This window comes from Xyrauchen texanus, chromosome 41, assembly GCF_025860055.1.
Source record: "Xyrauchen texanus isolate HMW12.3.18 chromosome 41, RBS_HiC_50CHRs, whole genome shotgun sequence".
Lineage (NCBI taxonomy): Eukaryota > Metazoa > Chordata > Actinopteri > Cypriniformes > Catostomidae > Xyrauchen > Xyrauchen texanus.
This window is the reverse complement of record NC_068316.1, coordinates 1,609,264-1,628,335: the sequence shown is the minus strand read 5'-3', so window position 1 is coordinate 1,628,335 and position 19,072 is coordinate 1,609,264. Positions and strand designations below refer to the sequence as shown.

Sequence of the window (19,072 nt, the reverse complement as noted above, 5' to 3'; positions counted from 1 at the left end):
TTACTGATACTTTAAGTTGTTTGAGTGTTCAAGAAATAACATAAGATGGACTTGAACTCTGGTCACCCTTTAAGTTGCACCACGTAATGTGTCAAAACGTGCATTACCTGGCCGCCACATCTCTGAGGGTGTATCCAAATGATAAAATGTTCAACATGGTTTTAAATCAATGAAATATGGTTATGGTAGTAACATAAAATGGCATTTGCAAACTGTAGGGCAGGACGTTTTTAATCGTGAAAAGGTGCTTTAAGCTCGGATGTCCCGCAACTGCGGCGGGCCCGCAAGAAAAAAAATATAATTGACCAAATATTAAATACAGTCTTGACCAACACAAATTCGGTATTGTTTGAAAGTTTAGAAGCTCTACTTTATAATGCATGTAGATATTATGACCAAAACTGAACAAGTGCTTTAAAACGTGCAAATAAATCAGAAGTGCTCCGTTTTGATCATTCATAAAAACATGAGCACTGTTCGTATTATTGCAATCGGTAAAAACATCAAACTGATCAAATATCCATATGTCATATGTTGTTGGAAAGATCTAGAAGAGTAAAATACAACCAGCACATTTGTTTTACTCACAGATGAAAATATAGCGAGTAACAGCTAAATATATGTATTTGACATTTATGTTGCTTATATACCGCATTTTTGCTTATAACTTCACGAAAATTAAACGCAATATAACATACCATTATTTAGAGTCTGTGATTATCTTTCAATGGAGTCCACACACAAGATAATCAGATGTATAGATCATTAGATAATCCACATGAAGCACAATGTTACATATGGCCACCAGGAGATGGCGCCAAATACACGACACAGACTCAATGATGACTCAAATGACACAGAATGAAACTCATTCTGTGAAATCTCATGACTAAAATCATGTCTGCATGCTATGCAAACCTTTAGTCATTGTTGTGTTTGCATGTGTAATTAGTTCTTATGTACAATTATTATCTTTTATTTGTTTGGAGATGTTTTTGGACACTATGATCAATTATATTTGAAATGTTTTGATTGCTTTGTCGTATCAACACAAACTTTTTCTCAGATAAAGTCGACATGATTGGGAACAAAACAAAAGCAGTTTTTCGGAGCCACCTTATTTACACCCCAGAGATACTGTATATAATTTAAAATACGAAAAATAAGAAAAAAAGTACATTTTGGCTATTTTTTTGTGTGTGATTTTTCAGCACTTTCTTAGGCTGAGAGTCTCAGACTGTATCATAATATATATCATTAAAAATGGAAAAAGTTTTCTTTACAATGATACCAAACACTTGGCTTAAAGGGTTAACCTCTTAAACTCTGTGAACCCACTAATGGTTCCAAAGGGGGGCGCTATATCTCTAAACAATCCCCGTATACATAAGTCGGGCATATGTGATGTCGTTTGAAAGCTTAGAATATGAATGTTTCATAGACTCCAAACACTTCTGCATTCATGTAACTTAAAATAACAATATAAGGCCTTTAAACATCTGCATCACAAATAAGCGCCACCTAGTGGTTATGTGGTAGAAATATTAATATGAATATAAAAGTCTTTGAAATAGCATTTAAATAGACAAATCAAATATCAAATTAAAGCTCACAGTTTCCATCATCACACAGTTTAAAAATGTTCAAAAGGTTTAAATTTGAGTGTTATTTATGTATTTTGTGCATTTGTATATATGATATGTTATAACATATAATAAGGTGTATTATGAGACATTACTCATGGATTATTAATTTGGGTTTCATAGAAAGTGTTACTGACATTTTTACTGGAAGAAGATAAAATGTGGTTAGTATTTAAATGTACCATGTGTATGATTCAACAATGACCAGCTGTGCCATTATTTATGCCATTTACTTTGTATTTTTGATTCTTAAGTACATTGAATATCTTTAATATGTTTACTTAATTATTCAATTTCCATAAAGATATCTTTACTTTTACTTGACAAGTGGGTAATTTATACAACCCTGATTATATGTGGTTGGTAGTGTGTTGCTATGCGGTTGCTAGGGTGTCCTGGGTGGTTGTTAGGCCTTTTCAAGGTGGTTGCAAGCGATGAGCGAACCTCACTAATAATGAATAAATTAAGCTAAGGATAACTGTTTTATTCTGTAGACGGTCACAAACCCTCTATTTCATAACATAACTTTGTGAGAGGAAGTAGCTGGCAAGACAGTCAATGGGAGACAGACGCTAATGGACCTTGAAATCATTACCTCTCTGAAGCTTCTAGAATTTCACATGAAGAAGAGTTGCCATTCTGCTGTATCTTAAGTGATATTCCACACGTTTTGAAAGTTAGTCGTCCATTGTGGGTAGACTCCCTTGTTCTATGAGAATCAAATGTTAAAACATTATCTTCAAAGTGACAGCTAATTGATAACATGATATTTACATTTATGCATTTGGCAGACGCTTTTATCCAAAGTGACTTACAGAGCCCTTATTACAGGGACAATCCCCTGGAGCAACCTGGAGTTAAGTGTCTTACTCAAGGACACAATGGTGGTGACTGTGGGGATGAAACCAGCAACCTTCTGATTACCAATGTATTATACAGAGCCCTTATTACAGGGACAATCCCCCGGAGCAACCTGGAGTTAAGTGTCTTACTCAAGGACACAATGGTGATGACTGTGGGGATCGAACCAGCAACCTTCTGATTACTAGTTAGGTGCTTTAGCCCACTACGCCACCACCACTCCAGTGGTATTTAAACCCAGAGCATTTGTATCGCAGTTTCAAGGTCTTGCTGCCTCATGGTCCACTGTTGTGAATTAAGACATGGAGGGCTGGACTGGTAATCTGGCATACTGGGCATTTACCCGGTGGGTCAACGCACTCTGCCAAGCAGAGGAGGACTGGCCATCGGGAAAACCGAGCGGGCTGGTGGGTCGGCCGTAAAATGGGCTGTGATAAGCTCCAAAAGATAATGCGGGTGCATTATGCAGAATGGACCATAAAATGTCACCATGATATGCAGAAAAGGACAGCGAACAACGCCACCCCCGCTCAACAACTCTTGGCTCAAACCCCCCACCCCCACTCAACGACTTTTGGGCCAGCTGCTATGTAAAATCCAGTGCCGATGTCTCTTCCCAGTCCAGCCCTGGACGTGGCCTGTAGATGTTGATTGTAACATCTGTCCAAAGCCTGAGAGAGACAAAGGACCGATCTGTGTGTCGTCCGCTGTGATAACAAGCTTCAATCAGACCCGTGTCCACCTCAGATAAACAGTCCATGGAAACTGACACAGGCGATTGATTGTCTTGTAAAGGTGTGATTCATACCTGTTAAACAGTTGCCGTTTTACTGTATTCACCCATTTACACGGTCATCTAGTTTCACTGAACAAAAGCTTCCAGCTGTGCAGAGAGACCAAAATCCCTGAAACATGATCAGGGTTTAAACTGCAGCTTTCCAAGCTAAACATAATTTGAAGTAGAACAGAAGCTCTTTAGGAGGGCAATGTTTTAACTATCAGCATTAAATAGCATTTGGAATAAATGATGTATATTTAACACACTAAACACATCCAATAAAACTGTGATGATAATGACAGAACTTTCAAATCATTTACACTTAGTGCCAATAAAAAACTGCCTATTGTGTTCCTGACCAGCCCAAGCTGTTTAGGCTGCGTTGTAGTGATTACTCCAGAAGGATTTTGGGCACTTGTCAGCTGGTCAGATTGAGAGTCTAACTGGCTAAAATCCAGCATGGCCAAGCGGAAAGACCAGCAAATCCATGTTTAAACCAGCTTAGACCAGGAAACCACTGTAGACTGATTTAAGCAGTTTTTTTCCCTCTAGAAAGAATCATAGAGTAGGAAACAAATAAACAGAGAAATATCTTCAGTTAATGGTTGTAAGTTCATATCGAAAGGGTAAACGCTCTCTCTCAGTGAACTGTACTGTCATGTGCTCCACTGTTGGTCTAATGGTGGTTTATGAGTATTTTGGAGAGCTCGCCAATAAGTATCCACTGACTTCCACTGAGCGCAGTTACTGTATATCACTCACTGATTTTTATGGAACTCTAAACATCTCGATTAAATCGCTGTCCCATGTGTCGTAGTAATTACAGGGTGTGAGTGGACATTCATTATAACAAGTATCTATTAATAAACCGTGATTAGGGTTTATTTCGAAAGCTCTATATTTGACTGTAGTGGTACTTACGGATGGGTCAACCACTTGCAACTAGATTTACTCAGAACAGAACAGTAATACAAGTCTTTTTCAGGCTTAATTGTTTTTTAATGGTCAGATTCACTTGCTGAAGTTTAAAGTCGTTGTGAAATGCAGTTTACCATCCAGAAAGTTTTACTTTCATAATTTGAAATTTGATGATGTTTGATGATGTATTGTAGTGTCTCTATATGACACATGGTTGAAAAATAAGAGGGCTCGATGATGTCACAATCAGGAAAGTTGTTATAAAACATAGGGATGATTGAATTGCTTTAGCTGCCTTAGTAAGTTAGTTTACATTGAGAGCAGTGTTGGGTGTAATCTGATTACAAAGTAATTAGTTACTGTAATCGAATTACTCTTTCAGTCAAAAATAGTGTTATGCGTCATTTCAATTCTTATAATCAGATTACAGTTACTGACTTTTAGTTAAGTTCATTACTTTTAAGTACACTACTTTTAGAATAGATCTAAAACATGATTTAGAGTTGGGGTACTCGAGTTCGGACTCGAACCCAACACTAAAATCGTCTGTTTGCATTTCTGTGACATTTTTAGTTAAAATTTCAAACTCATCAAATATTCATGTGTCATATGTTGTTGGAAAGCTCTTAAAGAGTAAAATACAACCAGACTATTTGTTTTACTCACAGATAAAAATATAGGGAGTAACAGCTAAATATATGTATTTGACATACATGTTTCATGTGAATTGGTGTTGCATATATTCTGTGTTTTCGCTTATAACTTAATGAAATTTTAAACAGAAAATAAAATATCACATATCATTATTTAGAGGAGGTGATTATCTTACAAATGAGCTCACACACAAGATAATCAGATGCATTGATCCTTAGATAATTGACACAAAGCACAATGTGCACAATGTGCACACAGCATCTGGCCATATAGCATCTTTCAATGTGGCTGAAAACACATTAGCTTTCCTGGATCAGATGACCTCATCAGAAATGGTGTAGCATCATGGAACGCTAAACCAATCGGATTGGGTTCAGATCAGTGCAAAAATCATCCATATTTGGGCAGAGAGACATGTGATTGATGACTGTTACATATGGTCACCAGGAGATGGCGCCAAGTACATGACACAGACTCAATGATGATTCAAATGGCACAGAATGAATCTCTGTGAAATCTCATTACTTACATTTTTACATTTACCTTTTTTTTTTTTTTTAATTCTTTTGGGAGATGCTTTTATCCAAAGCGACTTACAAAAGAGAAATAATATATTATAAGCAGACAGTGGTATGAAAAAGTGCTGCATTACAATGATTCACTTGCATCAGAATAGTAGTATCCAAGACAGATTAGAGTGCTACAGGAATATATATCATTTTATTTAATTTATTTTTATTTTTATGAGTGACTGCTTAAGTGCTCATGGAAAAGATGTGTTTTAGGCATTTTTTGAAAACAGAGAGTGAGTCTGCTTCACGGATGGAGTTGGGAAGGTCATTCCACCAACATGGTACAGTGAAGCCAAATGTCCGGGAAAGTGTTTTGGTGCCTCTTTGTATTGATACAACAAGGCACCACTCATTGGCCGACCACAGGCTTCTGGTGGAAACGTAGCTCTGCAGAAATGGTACACTGGAGCAGACCCGGTGACTGTTCTGTATGCAGCATCAGAGCCTCGAATTTGATATGTGCATCAAACGGCAGCCAGTGAAGAGAGACCAGGAGTGGTGAAACATGCGCTGTCTTTGGTTCATTAAAGACCAGATGTGCTGCTGCATTCTGGATCATTTGCAGGGGTCTAATTGCACATGCAGGGATGCTTGCAATGAGACAGATACAGTAGTCCAGTCTAGATATGACAAGGGACTGAATATGCAGTTGTGTGGCATGTTCAGAGAGGAATGGTCTTATCTTCCTGATATTGTAGAGTGTAAATCTACACGATTGTGCTGTCTTTGAGATGTAGTCGAGTTGGTTATTGATGGTTACCATTTTGGACAGTTTTATTGTAGTTCAACCCAGCTGAACGGTTATGTTGTGTTCAACAGCAGGGTTGGCTGGAAAGACGAGGAGCTCAATCTTGGCTGGATTGAGTTGCAGGTGGTGTTCCGTCATCCAGGCCGAGATGTCTGCCAAACAGGCCGAGGATCGAGCAGTCACCGTGGTGTTGTTGGGCTGGAAAGACAAGTAGAGCTGTGTGTCATCGGCATAGCAGTGGTAACCTATGTGCTTAAATGTTGGGTCCCAGTGATGTTGTGTATATAGAGAAGAGAAGTGGCCCAAGCACTGAGCCCTGATGTGACTTGGACACCTCACCTCTCCAGGCTACATGGAAGGACCTACCTAAGAGATAGGACTTAAACCAGTCAAGCACAGTTCTTGTGATGCCCAGCGATGGAGGATAGATGATCTGGATCCAGCTCTCGCCTGTCTCAATGACTCAGTGACAGACAGAAGGTCTCGGTGGAATGTACACTTTTGGAGCCTGACTGATTGTCGTCCAGCAGCTTGTTCTGTGAAAGATATGCAGAGATCTGATTGAAAGCTGCCCTTTCAAGTGTTTTCGCCACGAATGGTATGAGAGAGACTGGTCTGTAGTTTTCTACATGTGTGGGGTCAAGTGCAGGTTTTTTCCGCAGCAGGGTTATTCGAGCCTGCTTAAATGTAGTGGGAAAAGTGCTTGTAAGTAGAGATGTGTTAAATATGTGTGTGTGAGTGCAGGTAGGATGGATGGAGAGATGGCCTGGAGAAGGTGGGACGGAATGGGGTCAAGGGAGGAGTTTAGAGACCTCAGTGTCAGGAGGAGAGAAGATTTGCATAAAGGAGACGGATGATGTCTGTAATCTTATTAGTAAAAAATGTGGCAAAGACACAAATCATGTCTGCATGCTATGCAACCCATAGTCATTATTATTTTTGCATGTGTAATTAGTTCTTATGTACAATTATTATGTTTTATTTGTATGGAGAGGCTTTTGGACACTTGGAGATGTTTTTGTACATTATTTTTGTAATGCTTTAACTTTTGATTGCTTTGTCATATTAACACACAAGTTAAAGTTGACTTGATTTTTCGGAGCCACCTTATTTACTCCCAGAGATATGTAATGTCAAATCATAAAAATAAGAAAAAAGTTTTTTTGTTTCATACTAAAAAGGGTGATTTTTGGTCATGCACCAATACAGTTCACATGTCAGTTTGCAGATTCGTTCATAACCTGATTTGTCTGAAGTTGATGTTCTCCATGTAAGTGCATGTGTTTTCTTTGTTCGTTTCTTCCCCTCGGGGATCAATTTGGTGGATTAATCCAGCCGTCTTATTTTAGCCATTGTTAGCATCATATCTCTGGTCAGTTTGTGAACCTGCAGTGAAACCTGAGCTGAAGCCTCAAGGCTTTTACAAACAACAGAGTTCACCTCTCGTCTGATGTTGTTTGAGAGCTGGACGGAGCTCTGAGAAGGCCGTCTCTGACCCAAATGTGAGGTCAGTATGTGCTCGTTTGATCTGGATGATTTGTCTAAAGGGTTCCAAAAATCTAGAAAAACAGCGCTTTTATTGGTCAGCCAGTCATATTGAATTTACAACATTATTCTCACAATAAAGAGATGTTTATTACATATTTTAGCAGTTTACACTGCATACACTATATATATATATATATATATATATATATATATATATATATATATACAGCTCTGGAAAAATTAAGACAATGATCTGCAAAATTATCAGTTTTTCTGGATTTACTATTTATAGGTATGTGTTTACATACACTAAGTTAACTGTGCCTTTAAGCAGCTTGGATAATTCCTGAAATTTATGTTAAGCATTTAGACAATTAATCAATTAGCTTCTGATAGGCTAATTTGCTAATTGGAGTCAATTGGAGGTGTATCTGTGGATGTATTTTAAGACCTACCTTCAAACTCAGTGCCTTTTTGCTTGACATCATGGGAAAATAAAAATAAATCAGCCAAGACCTCAGAAAAATAATTTTGGACCTCCACAATTCTGGTTCATCCTTGGGAGCAATTTCCAAATACCTGAAGGTGCCACGTTTAACTGTACAAACAATATTACGTAAGTATAAACACCATGTTATCCAGGCAGACATCATACCGCTCAGGAAGGAGACACATTCGTCTCCTAGAGATGAACGTAGTTTGTGTGAAAAGTGCAAATCAATCCCAGAACAACAGCAAAGGACCTTGTGAAGATGCTGGAGGAAACAGGTGGACGAGTATCTAGATCCACAGCAAAACCAGTCCTATATGGACATCACCTGAAAGGCTGCTCAGCAAGGAAGAAGCCGCTGCTCCAAAACCACCATAAAAAAGCCAGTTTGCAAGTGCACATGGGGACAAAGATCTTGGAGAAATGTGCAAATGTGTCCTCTGGTCTGATGAAACAAATATGTAACTTTGGCCATAATGACCATCGTTATGTTTGGAGGAATGGGGCAAAATTCCAGCAACTTATTGTGAGAAGCTTGTGGAAGGCGACCCAAAATGCTTGCCTGATTTTTACTTATTTTCACTTGTTTATGCTTAAAGTGAAAAAATCGTCCATTCCAACAAGACAAAATATACTTACTCAAAAATAGCTGAAAACATATTAAATCTTACACATTTTGCTTATCGGGTGAATTAATCCTTTTTTAGGATGTTAAGATAATTTTACTGGAAAATTAGACAGTTTAAATAAACATTTTGTTGGGTCATTAATGAGAGTGCAGTAGTCTCACTGAGTTTAAATATATTCTGCAGAATTGAGCGGATACGCCCCCGTAATCGAATATGTGGGAAAAGTCTGTACATTTCATCATGGTTATTAATGTGTATGGATTTTGTTTGTTTATCTACCCCAAAAAATATCAGAAAGCAAAGAAAAGTGATAACGGAAAAGATAGTTGATATGAAATCTATATAATCTATATATTTCTAGACAATAAAGCATCAGTTTCTCGTCATCTGAGCGGTCTCTTTGTGCTGTATTCCAGTGATAGTGATACTCCAGTTGATCAGAAGCGCCATCTGATCCGACCAGAGGCCCTCGGAGATCAGAAGACCAAAGGAAGTAACCTTGAGAACATCTGGCTCCTAACAGAATAACAGTTATTCAAACAGGACAGCGATACGGAAACAACACACAGGCCTCCATATTGGTTTACATGCATGGCACCAAACTGAAATTCCCAAAGTCAATTCGCCCTGGCCACGTCTTTGCCTCTTTCTCATTCCTGGGACCCTAAGAGGACAGCGGAACTCTCTAGTGCCCAAAATAGACCATGTGAAAATGCTTTGTGCCCTGCTCACAAAGTATCCAAGTGATTCCAGGGTTGGCTTCATACCCGCGCTCAATGACAACACAATGACTTTCACTACAACTCCAGATCATTGAGCGTGCACGATATTACACCGATTATGCTTAATGAGCCAACAATGTGTGTGCTCACGTAAACGACCGGGCTAAGGTCATTAACATTAGCATAAACTGATCGACACACCCAGATGTTTGCACATTACCCTGGTGTTGCATTGCATGTAAACATGCTCTTACCGGCTTATCCATTGTGCGCAAGTGTTGTGTGCACGGCCGTTTACGTTTATATCAAAAGCCGAGAATAATCCAATAATCCAACGTTTTCTTGCGTTGTTGGATTTTGTTCTAAAAAGCGTAGCAGTTATCAACATGTTGGGCGGCATGTACTGTAAACACACCGATTACAAGATGCTCCAGCTTTAAAAGTTTAGTAAACACTGCAAAATCACCTATAAAAATATGTGAACATCTTTAAAACATGATACATTTACATGAGAAGAAAAATTGCATTAGATATTAAGACTTATTTTCAGAGATTATGGCGAGATTATCTGACATTTTTAAAGATTTCCTGTTTACCCAAAATTAAAGACTTATAACTCGACAGAAAACAAACAAGGTGTGTCCAGTGTTTGGTATCATTTTAAAGAAAACTTTTTTGTTTTTTTAATTATATAGATTATGAAACATTCTGAGACTCTCTGGGCCAAAAATGTACTTTTTCTTATTTTTCTTGTTTGACATTATACCCCGATCAGCCACAACATTTAAACCAGCTGCCTTATATTGTGTAGGTCCCCCTCGTGCCTCTAAACCAGCGCCAACCTGCATCTCAGAATGGCATTATTCTCAGCACAATTGTACAGAGCGGTTATCTGAGTTACCGTAGACATTATGAGTTCAAACCAGTCTGGCCATTCTCTGTTGATCTCTCTCATCAACAAGACATTTCTAACCACAGAACTGCTCCTCACTGGATGTTTTTTGTATTTGGCACCATTCTGAGTAAATTCTAGAGACAGCTAACTACCAGCTAATCACACACATTCTAGAGTGTGTGAAAATCCCAGAAATACTCAAACCAGCCCATCTGACACCAGCAATCATGCCACGCTCCAAATCACTGAGATCACATTTTCCCCGTTCTGATGGTTGATGTGAACATTAACTGAAGCTCCTGACCCGTATCTGCATGATTTAATGGACTGCTACCACGATTGGCTGATTAGATAATCAGATGAAGCCGTGTGGAGTCTTCATGCTGCTCTCCGCAGCATCCACGCACAACTCGCCACACGCCCCACCGAGAGCGAGAACCACATTATAGTGACCACGAGGAGGTTACCCCATGTAACTCTACCCTCCCTAGCAACCGGGCCAATTTGGTTGCTTAGGAGACCTGTCTGGAGTCACTCAGCACGCCCTGAATACAAACTCACGACTCCAGCGGTGATAGTCAGCGTCAGTACTCAATGAGATACCCAGAACCCCCCTACCTAACCCTAATCTATCCCCTACCACTTACCCTCCTAAACTTACCCGTACCTCAACTTCAGTAGCAGCGAATGTGAAACTTGTAAGAATTTTGAAGAACAGCATGTAGTTACACAATAAGAACATTATATTTTATGTATTTTCATTTTAGTAAGTAACCATAAAGACACATATGCTTAAAAATCAAGATTCAACGGTTGACTGTTTACTGGTCACACCAAATTCAGCCCAAAACAATATTATTTACATTTATGCATTTTTTTGGCATTATTTATTTATTTATTAGTGGCTTGCAAGCAGGAAAGAAAATTTACTGAGGATTTTTGTGTTATTTTCCAATTAAATTATATCTAAACATCCCGAAAACAAGAAAAATGACTTGAAAAGCAAAATGAAATTTTTAAACAAAATTTGGTGGGGTTTATGTTTTTATTTGTTTCTTGTTGTAAGCATAAACTTTACTACATTTTGTTAGATTTCTCTCTCTCTCTCTCTCTCGCTCTCTCTCTCTCTAAAAATAAGACAACATATCTTATGTAATTTAGCTTCTCGAGTAAATGTATCTGGTTTTAAGGATGTTTGGATATTTCTACTGGAAAACAAGACAGAAATATTGATTAAGATTAAGATATTTTTTCCATAAAAGTTTGTTGTAAATGTAAGGCTGTGACACTGTAAATAGTCTCTCGGAGAGCACGTTCTTACATCGTGTGCCCGCTCGAGAAAGGAAGCGACAGATGATATCAGTGTGTTGGGGTCCTAGGCCCAATGTCCCAATCGAATTGAAGTGGGGTCCTTCCATTAGCACGTCCTTCAGGGACACGACGAGGCGTGTGAGAACGATAGTGCCCATCACACACACCCTCGCACTTTCAACATGCCAGTCTGCTGAGAGGCTAAAGTGACTGGTAGGAGATGACGGGCAGGGGCTGGAGAAATGGGTACATTCCCGAATCGCTGGCGCCACTAGCCTCTCAGTACGATCACACTGCCAGTCACACAACACGTCATGTGACTCAGTGTCTGTTAGTCATGGTGACGTGTTCAAAGATCGTTCACCTCAGGCATAATGTCAGGGGTCCTTGAGGGCATCAAACGGGCAACAAGGTGCCCCTTTTACCTCTGGCTTGAACTGATAAAGTATGATAAAATAATTGTATTCAGTACATGTCACTATCTGCAATCATTCACTATTAATAGACTGTATTAAAGGTTGTATATGGGCTGTTGACAAATAAGGGTGTATGTCATGCAACTTAATAATCTCAAAAGTGAAAGAAATGTCTATATTAAATATATACATTGACCTAGTTATGTTATGCTTGGATTTAAAATATTGAATTAGCAAGATGTTGTTCTTGATGTCCAAGTTGATTTCTTTTACATATCTGAATTTGAGTGATTTTTAAAGATCCTTATCCAGTACTCATAAACCACTGTAAAATGCAGTGAAATTTGTTGGTCAAAAAGTATGGGGATCCTGAAAACAGTGTTCCAGTTTTTATCATTATTTCACCTCCTACTGCAACAGTGTGTTTTATTTTCTCCCCAATTTGGAATTTCCAATGTGCTCCAAGTCCTCGTGGTGGCGTGGTGGCGTATTTACTCGCCTCTGATCTCAATCAGGACGAATCTCAGGCCTCAAGAGGCGCACTGGCGACTGATGCTAGAAGCTGTAGCCTTTAGCCTCCTTGTTGGCGCACCCACCTCCCACGCTGAAGCTGCCGGTTCAAGTCCCATACGGAGTGGGGTGACCGGGGCCGGATATAGTGATGCCGTGACCTGGATGGGAGTGAGGTTTAGGGGGGTGAGTATAACGGTTGCCAGCTGGTATGTGATAGCTGTGCAGTGTGTAAACCTCACTCCCCTGGCCTCAAGAGGTGCACTAGCAACTGATGCTGGGATCTGTAGCCTTTAGCCTCCTTGTTGGCGCACCCACCTCCCACGCCGGTTCATGTCCCGTTCAGAGTAGGGTGACCAGGGCCGGATACAGTGGTGCCGTGACCCGGATGGGAGTGAGGTTTAGGGGAGTGAGTGTAACGGTAGTCAGCTGGTAGTTACCTGTGCAGTGTCTAAACCTCACTCCCCTGGCCTCAAGAGGCGCACTAGCGACTGATGCTAGAATCTGTAGCCTTTAGCCTCCTTGTTAGTGCACCCACCTCCAACGCCGGAGACGCCGGATCGAGTCCTGTTTGGAGTGGGGCGACCAGGGCCAGTTATAGAGGTGCCGTGACCTGGATGGGAGTGAGGTTTAGGGGGGTGAGTATAACGGTTGCCAGCTGGTATGTGATAGCTGTGCAGTGTCTAAACCTCATTCCCCTGGCCTCAAGAGGTGCACTAGCGACTGATGCTAAGATCTGTAGCCTATAGCCTTCTTGTTGGCGCACCCACCTCCCACGCCGGTTCAAGTCCCGTTCGGAGTGGGCGACCAGGGCCGGTTACAGTGGTGCCGTGACCCGGATGGGAGTGAGGTATAGAGGAGTGAGTGTAACGGTAATTAGCTGGTAGTTAGCTGTGCAGTGTGTAAACCTCACTCCCCTAGCGACTGATGCTAGCCTGGGTTAGGTGGCCTTTAGCCTGCTTGTTAGCGCACCCGCCTCCCATGCCAGAGATGCTGGTTTGAATCCCGCTCGGAGTGGGTTGAGTAGGACTGGTTACACAAGAACCACTTTACAGCGACCACGAGGAGGTTACCCCATGCGACTCTACCCTCTCTAGCAACCGGGCCAATTTGGTTGCTTAGGAGACCTGGCTGGAGTCACTCAGCACGCCCTAGATTCAAACTCACGACTCCAGGTGTGATAGTCAGTGCCAATACTCGCTGAGATACCCAGGACCCCCCGAAACATTATGTTAGTAATTCTCATTCTAGAGAGTATTTTATTGGACCAAAATTTGGATTTACCCCTGTAGACAAGACGACATCAATGATTGTTATTATAATTTTTGGTTTGTTTTTTTAATGGAGAGAAAGACTGGACATTTTTAATGCATATGTCTGCTGAAAGTGTATTCAGAGCTAACAGACAAAGCCACAAAACTACTTCCAAATGAATAATGCCCTTAAAAATGTATTATTATACTTTTCTGCAGCAAATGTCCTGATGGATTTGAATGTATGAAGACCGGACGGAACCCAAACTACGGCTACACGAGCTTCGACACCTTTGGATGGGCTTTTCTCTCGCTTTTCCGACTCATGACTCAAGATTACTGGGAAAACCTTTATCATCACGTCAGTATACTCTTCCATTATCTGATATATGGACCAATATGGATTTTTCAATGGCTAATGCCAATACCGATATCGAGAGAGAGAGAGAGAGAGGTAGCCAAAGGCCAATATAAAGCAGATATTGGCCAATATACTTGTCTGTCAGAAATTGTAGACTTTTAAAATGATAATGGATGGTAAAAATAACACATAGATTGTTGGATCTATTGTGATATCACACTATATCTTTGATGATCTATCAACAGACTCTACGGTCCGCAGGAAAGGCATACATGGTGTTTTTTGTTGTGGTGATCTTTCTGGGCTCCTTCTACCTGGTGAATCTGATTCTGGCTGTGGTGGCCATGGCGTATGAGGAGCAGAACCAGGCCACCATCGCTGAAGCACTTCAGAAAGAGCAAGAGTTTCAGCTCGCCATGGAACAGCTGAAGAAAGAGCAACAGGTACGTCAGATCCCAGATCAGATGGTCAGGAAATGTTTAGCATTTCAGTGGGAAATCTTTCCCCATGTTTCAAGTCATAGCTGTTACTATGTTGTATATTGTAGCATGACTGGAATACTGTATTGACCAATCAGCATCTAGGACCGCATTTAGTCAATCACATGTCACAAACCATGTCACTGAGCTTCATCTATTTCCATGCACTAAATAGCAATGAAAAAGGATTATATAATGCAGAATGAATTGAACAAGTCTAGTCACACTGCTGTAAATGTTAGTCTGGTGTCTTTCAGATTGTTCAGAAAGTGCAGGAAACAGAGTCCATCTTAACCGCGGACATGTCGCCTTTCAACTCACAAGACAACAGAGGGATTCTGGACCGGAGGAAAAGCTCGAGGCCGCTGTCAGAAGGGACGGAGGATGGCAGTAACGACAAAACCACAAAGCTGGACACTATAGAGGGCATGAAGGTAGATTTACTTCATAAATATATAACAGTCATCAGATGTAAGAGCTGGAATACAACAAGCTAAGCCATTTTATCACAGTTAAAGGAATTTTTGGCCCAAAAATAAATTCAGCCATGATACTCAACCTCCTGTCGTTCTAAACTAGTATGAATTTCTTACTTCTGTGGAACATAAAAGGAGTTAATTTAGTAGAATGTTCAAGTAGATGGGACGTATGCTGGTGAATAAATAAAAATGACAAATAAGTTGTTAAAGTTGTCGGCGGGCACAAGCGAAAAAATTATTGTCAAAATAATAATAACTCCAGTCTTAACCAACACAATATTGGTGTCGTTTGAAAGTTTAGAAGCTCTTCTTTATAATGCATGTAGACATTATGACCAAAACTGAACAAGTGCTTTAAAATTTACAGACAAATCAGAAGTGTTACGTTTTCATATTATTGCAATCAGTAAAAACATCAAACTGATCAAATATCCATGTGTCATATGTCGTTGGAAAGCTCTTAAAGAGTAAAATACAACCAGACTATTTGTTTTACTCACAGATAAAAATTTAGCAAGTAACAGCTAAATATATGTCTTTAACAATTGTGTTGGTGTTGTTTATATTTTGCTTATAACTTCATGAAACATAAACAGAACATAAAACATCACATATGATTATTTAGAGTCAGTGATTATCTTTCAAATGAGTCCACACACAAGATAATCAGATGTATAGATCATTAGATAATCCACATGAAGCACAATGTTACATATGACCACCAGGAGATGGCGCCAAATACACGACACAGACTCAATGATGACTCAAATGACATGGGCCGATAATGTCACCGTCCTGTCAGACAAAACCCCAGATTCACTGAGTGACAGGACCGTGACAAGCCAAAAAAAGTTATCTTACTGAGTATTTTAGTCTCGTTTTCTGCTAAATAGATTTTTTCTTGTTTTAAGGATTTTTTAAATATTTTTTTTTTACCAGAAAACAAGTCAAAATTTCTATTTATAAGCTGCATGCAGGAAAGAAAGTCATACAGGTTTGGAACGAAATGAGGGTAATTAAATGATGACAGTATTTTCCTGTTCGGCTGAACTATTCCTTTAAAGAAAATGTCACACTTTTTTTTCCAGCAAACACATTCTTTGCTCGTTCGGACTCTCTCATTGCGGGCCAGACGTGAAAGTCAGGTGAGCATCTTTAACTTCAGACCGCCAAACAAAGACTCGGAGGTGGATTTCGCGGACGATGAGTTCAGCATTCATGGAGATTCGGACAGTCGTGGTGGCGCGCTGGCATTGCCCTGGAGTAGACGACGCACCAGCGCTCAGAGCACGTGCAGTCACACCTCGCAGTTCTTCTTCCCGAGTCTCAACATCAACGGCAAACTCTTCGTAGCCATGGACCAGAACGGCATCTCAGGCCCGGGGCCGCTGTCTCCTCTGCCGCTGCCCGCCTGCACCATGGAGAAGGTCAAAGAGGAAAGTGTGAGTGTCTTTATGCTTTTAATCAAAGGAGGTGTGGGATTATTCACGGATGAATTGGCTAAATTGGAAACAGCATGATACATTTGTGTCAGGACATTTTTGCATCCCAAATGAGTCACTTTGGGTGTGTAGATATAATTATACTATATAAATAGTATAAAAACTTCACTGGGCAGATTTTTTTGTAGGGCACAGAGTTATAACTCAATCAGGATGAGACTCAGAAAGAAATGTTTCAAGTTTCTAAAGATAAACCACTTATTGATATTCACACATTTCTACTTAACCGGTTATTGGTTCAGATAAAAACTTATTTGATAAAATAAATTATGAACATTTTGTAATAATTGACGTAGTTTGTCAACAATAATATTGTTTTAAATAATGTTAATAATAATAATAATATTAATAATTATTAGAATAATGATAATGATAATAATAATAATGATAATAATACTGATGATAATAATAATAATAATATTAATAATTATTAGAATAATAATAATGATAATAATAATAATAATAATAATAATGATAATGATAATAATAATGATGATAATAATAATAATGATAATAATAATAATAATAATATTAATAATTATTAGAATAATAATAATGATAATAATAATAATAATAATATTAATAATTATTAGAATAATAATAATGATAATAATACTGATGATAATAATAATAATAATGATAATAATAATAATAATATTAATAACTATTAGAATAATAATAATGATAATAATAATAATGATAATAATAATGATGATGATAATAATAATAACGATAATAATACTGATGATAATAATAATAATGATAATAATAATAATAATTATAATAATAATAATAATAATAATGATAATAATGATAATAATAATAATACTGATGATAATAATAATGATAATAATAATAATTATTAGAATAATAATAATAATAATGATAATAATGATAATAATAATAATACTGATGATAATAATAATGATAATAATAATAATTATTAGAATAATAATAATAATAATAATGATAATAATAATAATAATAATAATACTGATGATAATAATAATATTATTAATAATTATAATAATGATAATAATGATAATAATAATAATAATGACAATAATAACGATGATGATAATAATAATAAAAATAATGATGATAATAATAATAATGACGATAATAATAATGATAATAATAATAATAATGTATGTCATTATTATTGTTTGGGGTTTCCATGGTAATGGAAAACCTGGAAATATCAGGGAATTTTTCTTTTTTGTTTTCCAAGCCTGGAAAAGACCTTCTGTGCTTCATTACATTTGTAGATTACCCTTTTGTTCACATGTCAATTGTAATAATTCTATTATGAATTTGGAACTATTTTAATATAATAATGCAACAGATTTGATACATTTTTGAAACATTACTGTGGTGGTACAATAGCACACATCATACAAATGTACAGAATGATTGCCCTAGCCAGGTACCATGATACATTATTTCAACTTTGAAGAATTTAGTTGGTATGTGTCCAAATAAATGTGGAAAGCATAGCATAAAAGTTTAAGATTTTATGAGATATTTGATTGAGATATCTTCTGAATCTCTGCAGTGAGATAACTGCATTTGTTTTCTCAGGTCACTATTTGCTTTCCATGATATCTCAGTCTAAGAGAAATTATCGATATCTTTACGAGATCTCATTTGTGGTTTTTATCTCTCATGGCGATACATATACGCTTTTGCTTGGTGAAGTTGCCAGATATATCAGAAACACTCACAGGTGTCTGATAACTGTGTGGACTGTCTGATAAAGGCATGGAAACCCTGTTGTCTTGGCAATGCAGTCATGGTAACGTAGCAACAGATGTTGAATAAGAGTTTCGCTGGTGATTCCTCACGCACACACACACACACACACACACACACACACACACACACACATGCGGCCGTAGGAAGTTGCAGCGGTGTTTTCCTGCTTGTGTGAACAGCTGTGTGGGCGTTATAGTGAACTCCTGTGACATACCTTTGATTACCTGCCATCAAGAACACATTATATAATCAGACAGCCATTATAAAAGATGACAATCATATAGTTGACTCAAACACCCTAAAATTAAAACAACACCATCAGACTCTTTCTGAAATTAACACAGTTCCAACACATTCCCCATAATACCTATCATTACAAATGCATATTTTTGGATGAAGGTTAATTTCTGTTTTTATTAGTGTTTTGTAATTGCACTAAACAGGATTGACCTTTAAAATGCCATTTTGAGGGTTGTTGATTGTGTTTGTGTGCAATTTTTTGTGATGTTTGCTAAGTCAAGCATCACTATTATATTCGTAGGACCTCCAGTCATATCTACAGACCAGACTAGAGCGCAACAGTCTGGTTTCGGAAGTAAAAATCCCAT

General features: G+C 38.3%; 1 protein-coding gene across 1 annotated transcript in view; it reads left to right on the top strand.

Annotated features, from left to right (window-relative positions):
• LOC127634602 (sodium channel protein type 4 subunit alpha-like) overlaps window positions 1–19,072 on the top strand; it is a 192,123-nt gene that overhangs the window by 65,965 nt on the left and 107,086 nt on the right. The window contains exons 9-12 of the mRNA XM_052114210.1: window positions 14,108–14,249; window positions 14,495–14,692; window positions 14,986–15,162; window positions 16,296–16,649. Of these exons, the coding sequence (XP_051970170.1) occupies window positions 14,108–14,249; window positions 14,495–14,692; window positions 14,986–15,162; window positions 16,296–16,649 (871 nt within the window). The remainder of the gene's footprint in view (window positions 1–14,107; window positions 14,250–14,494; window positions 14,693–14,985; window positions 15,163–16,295; window positions 16,650–19,072) is intronic.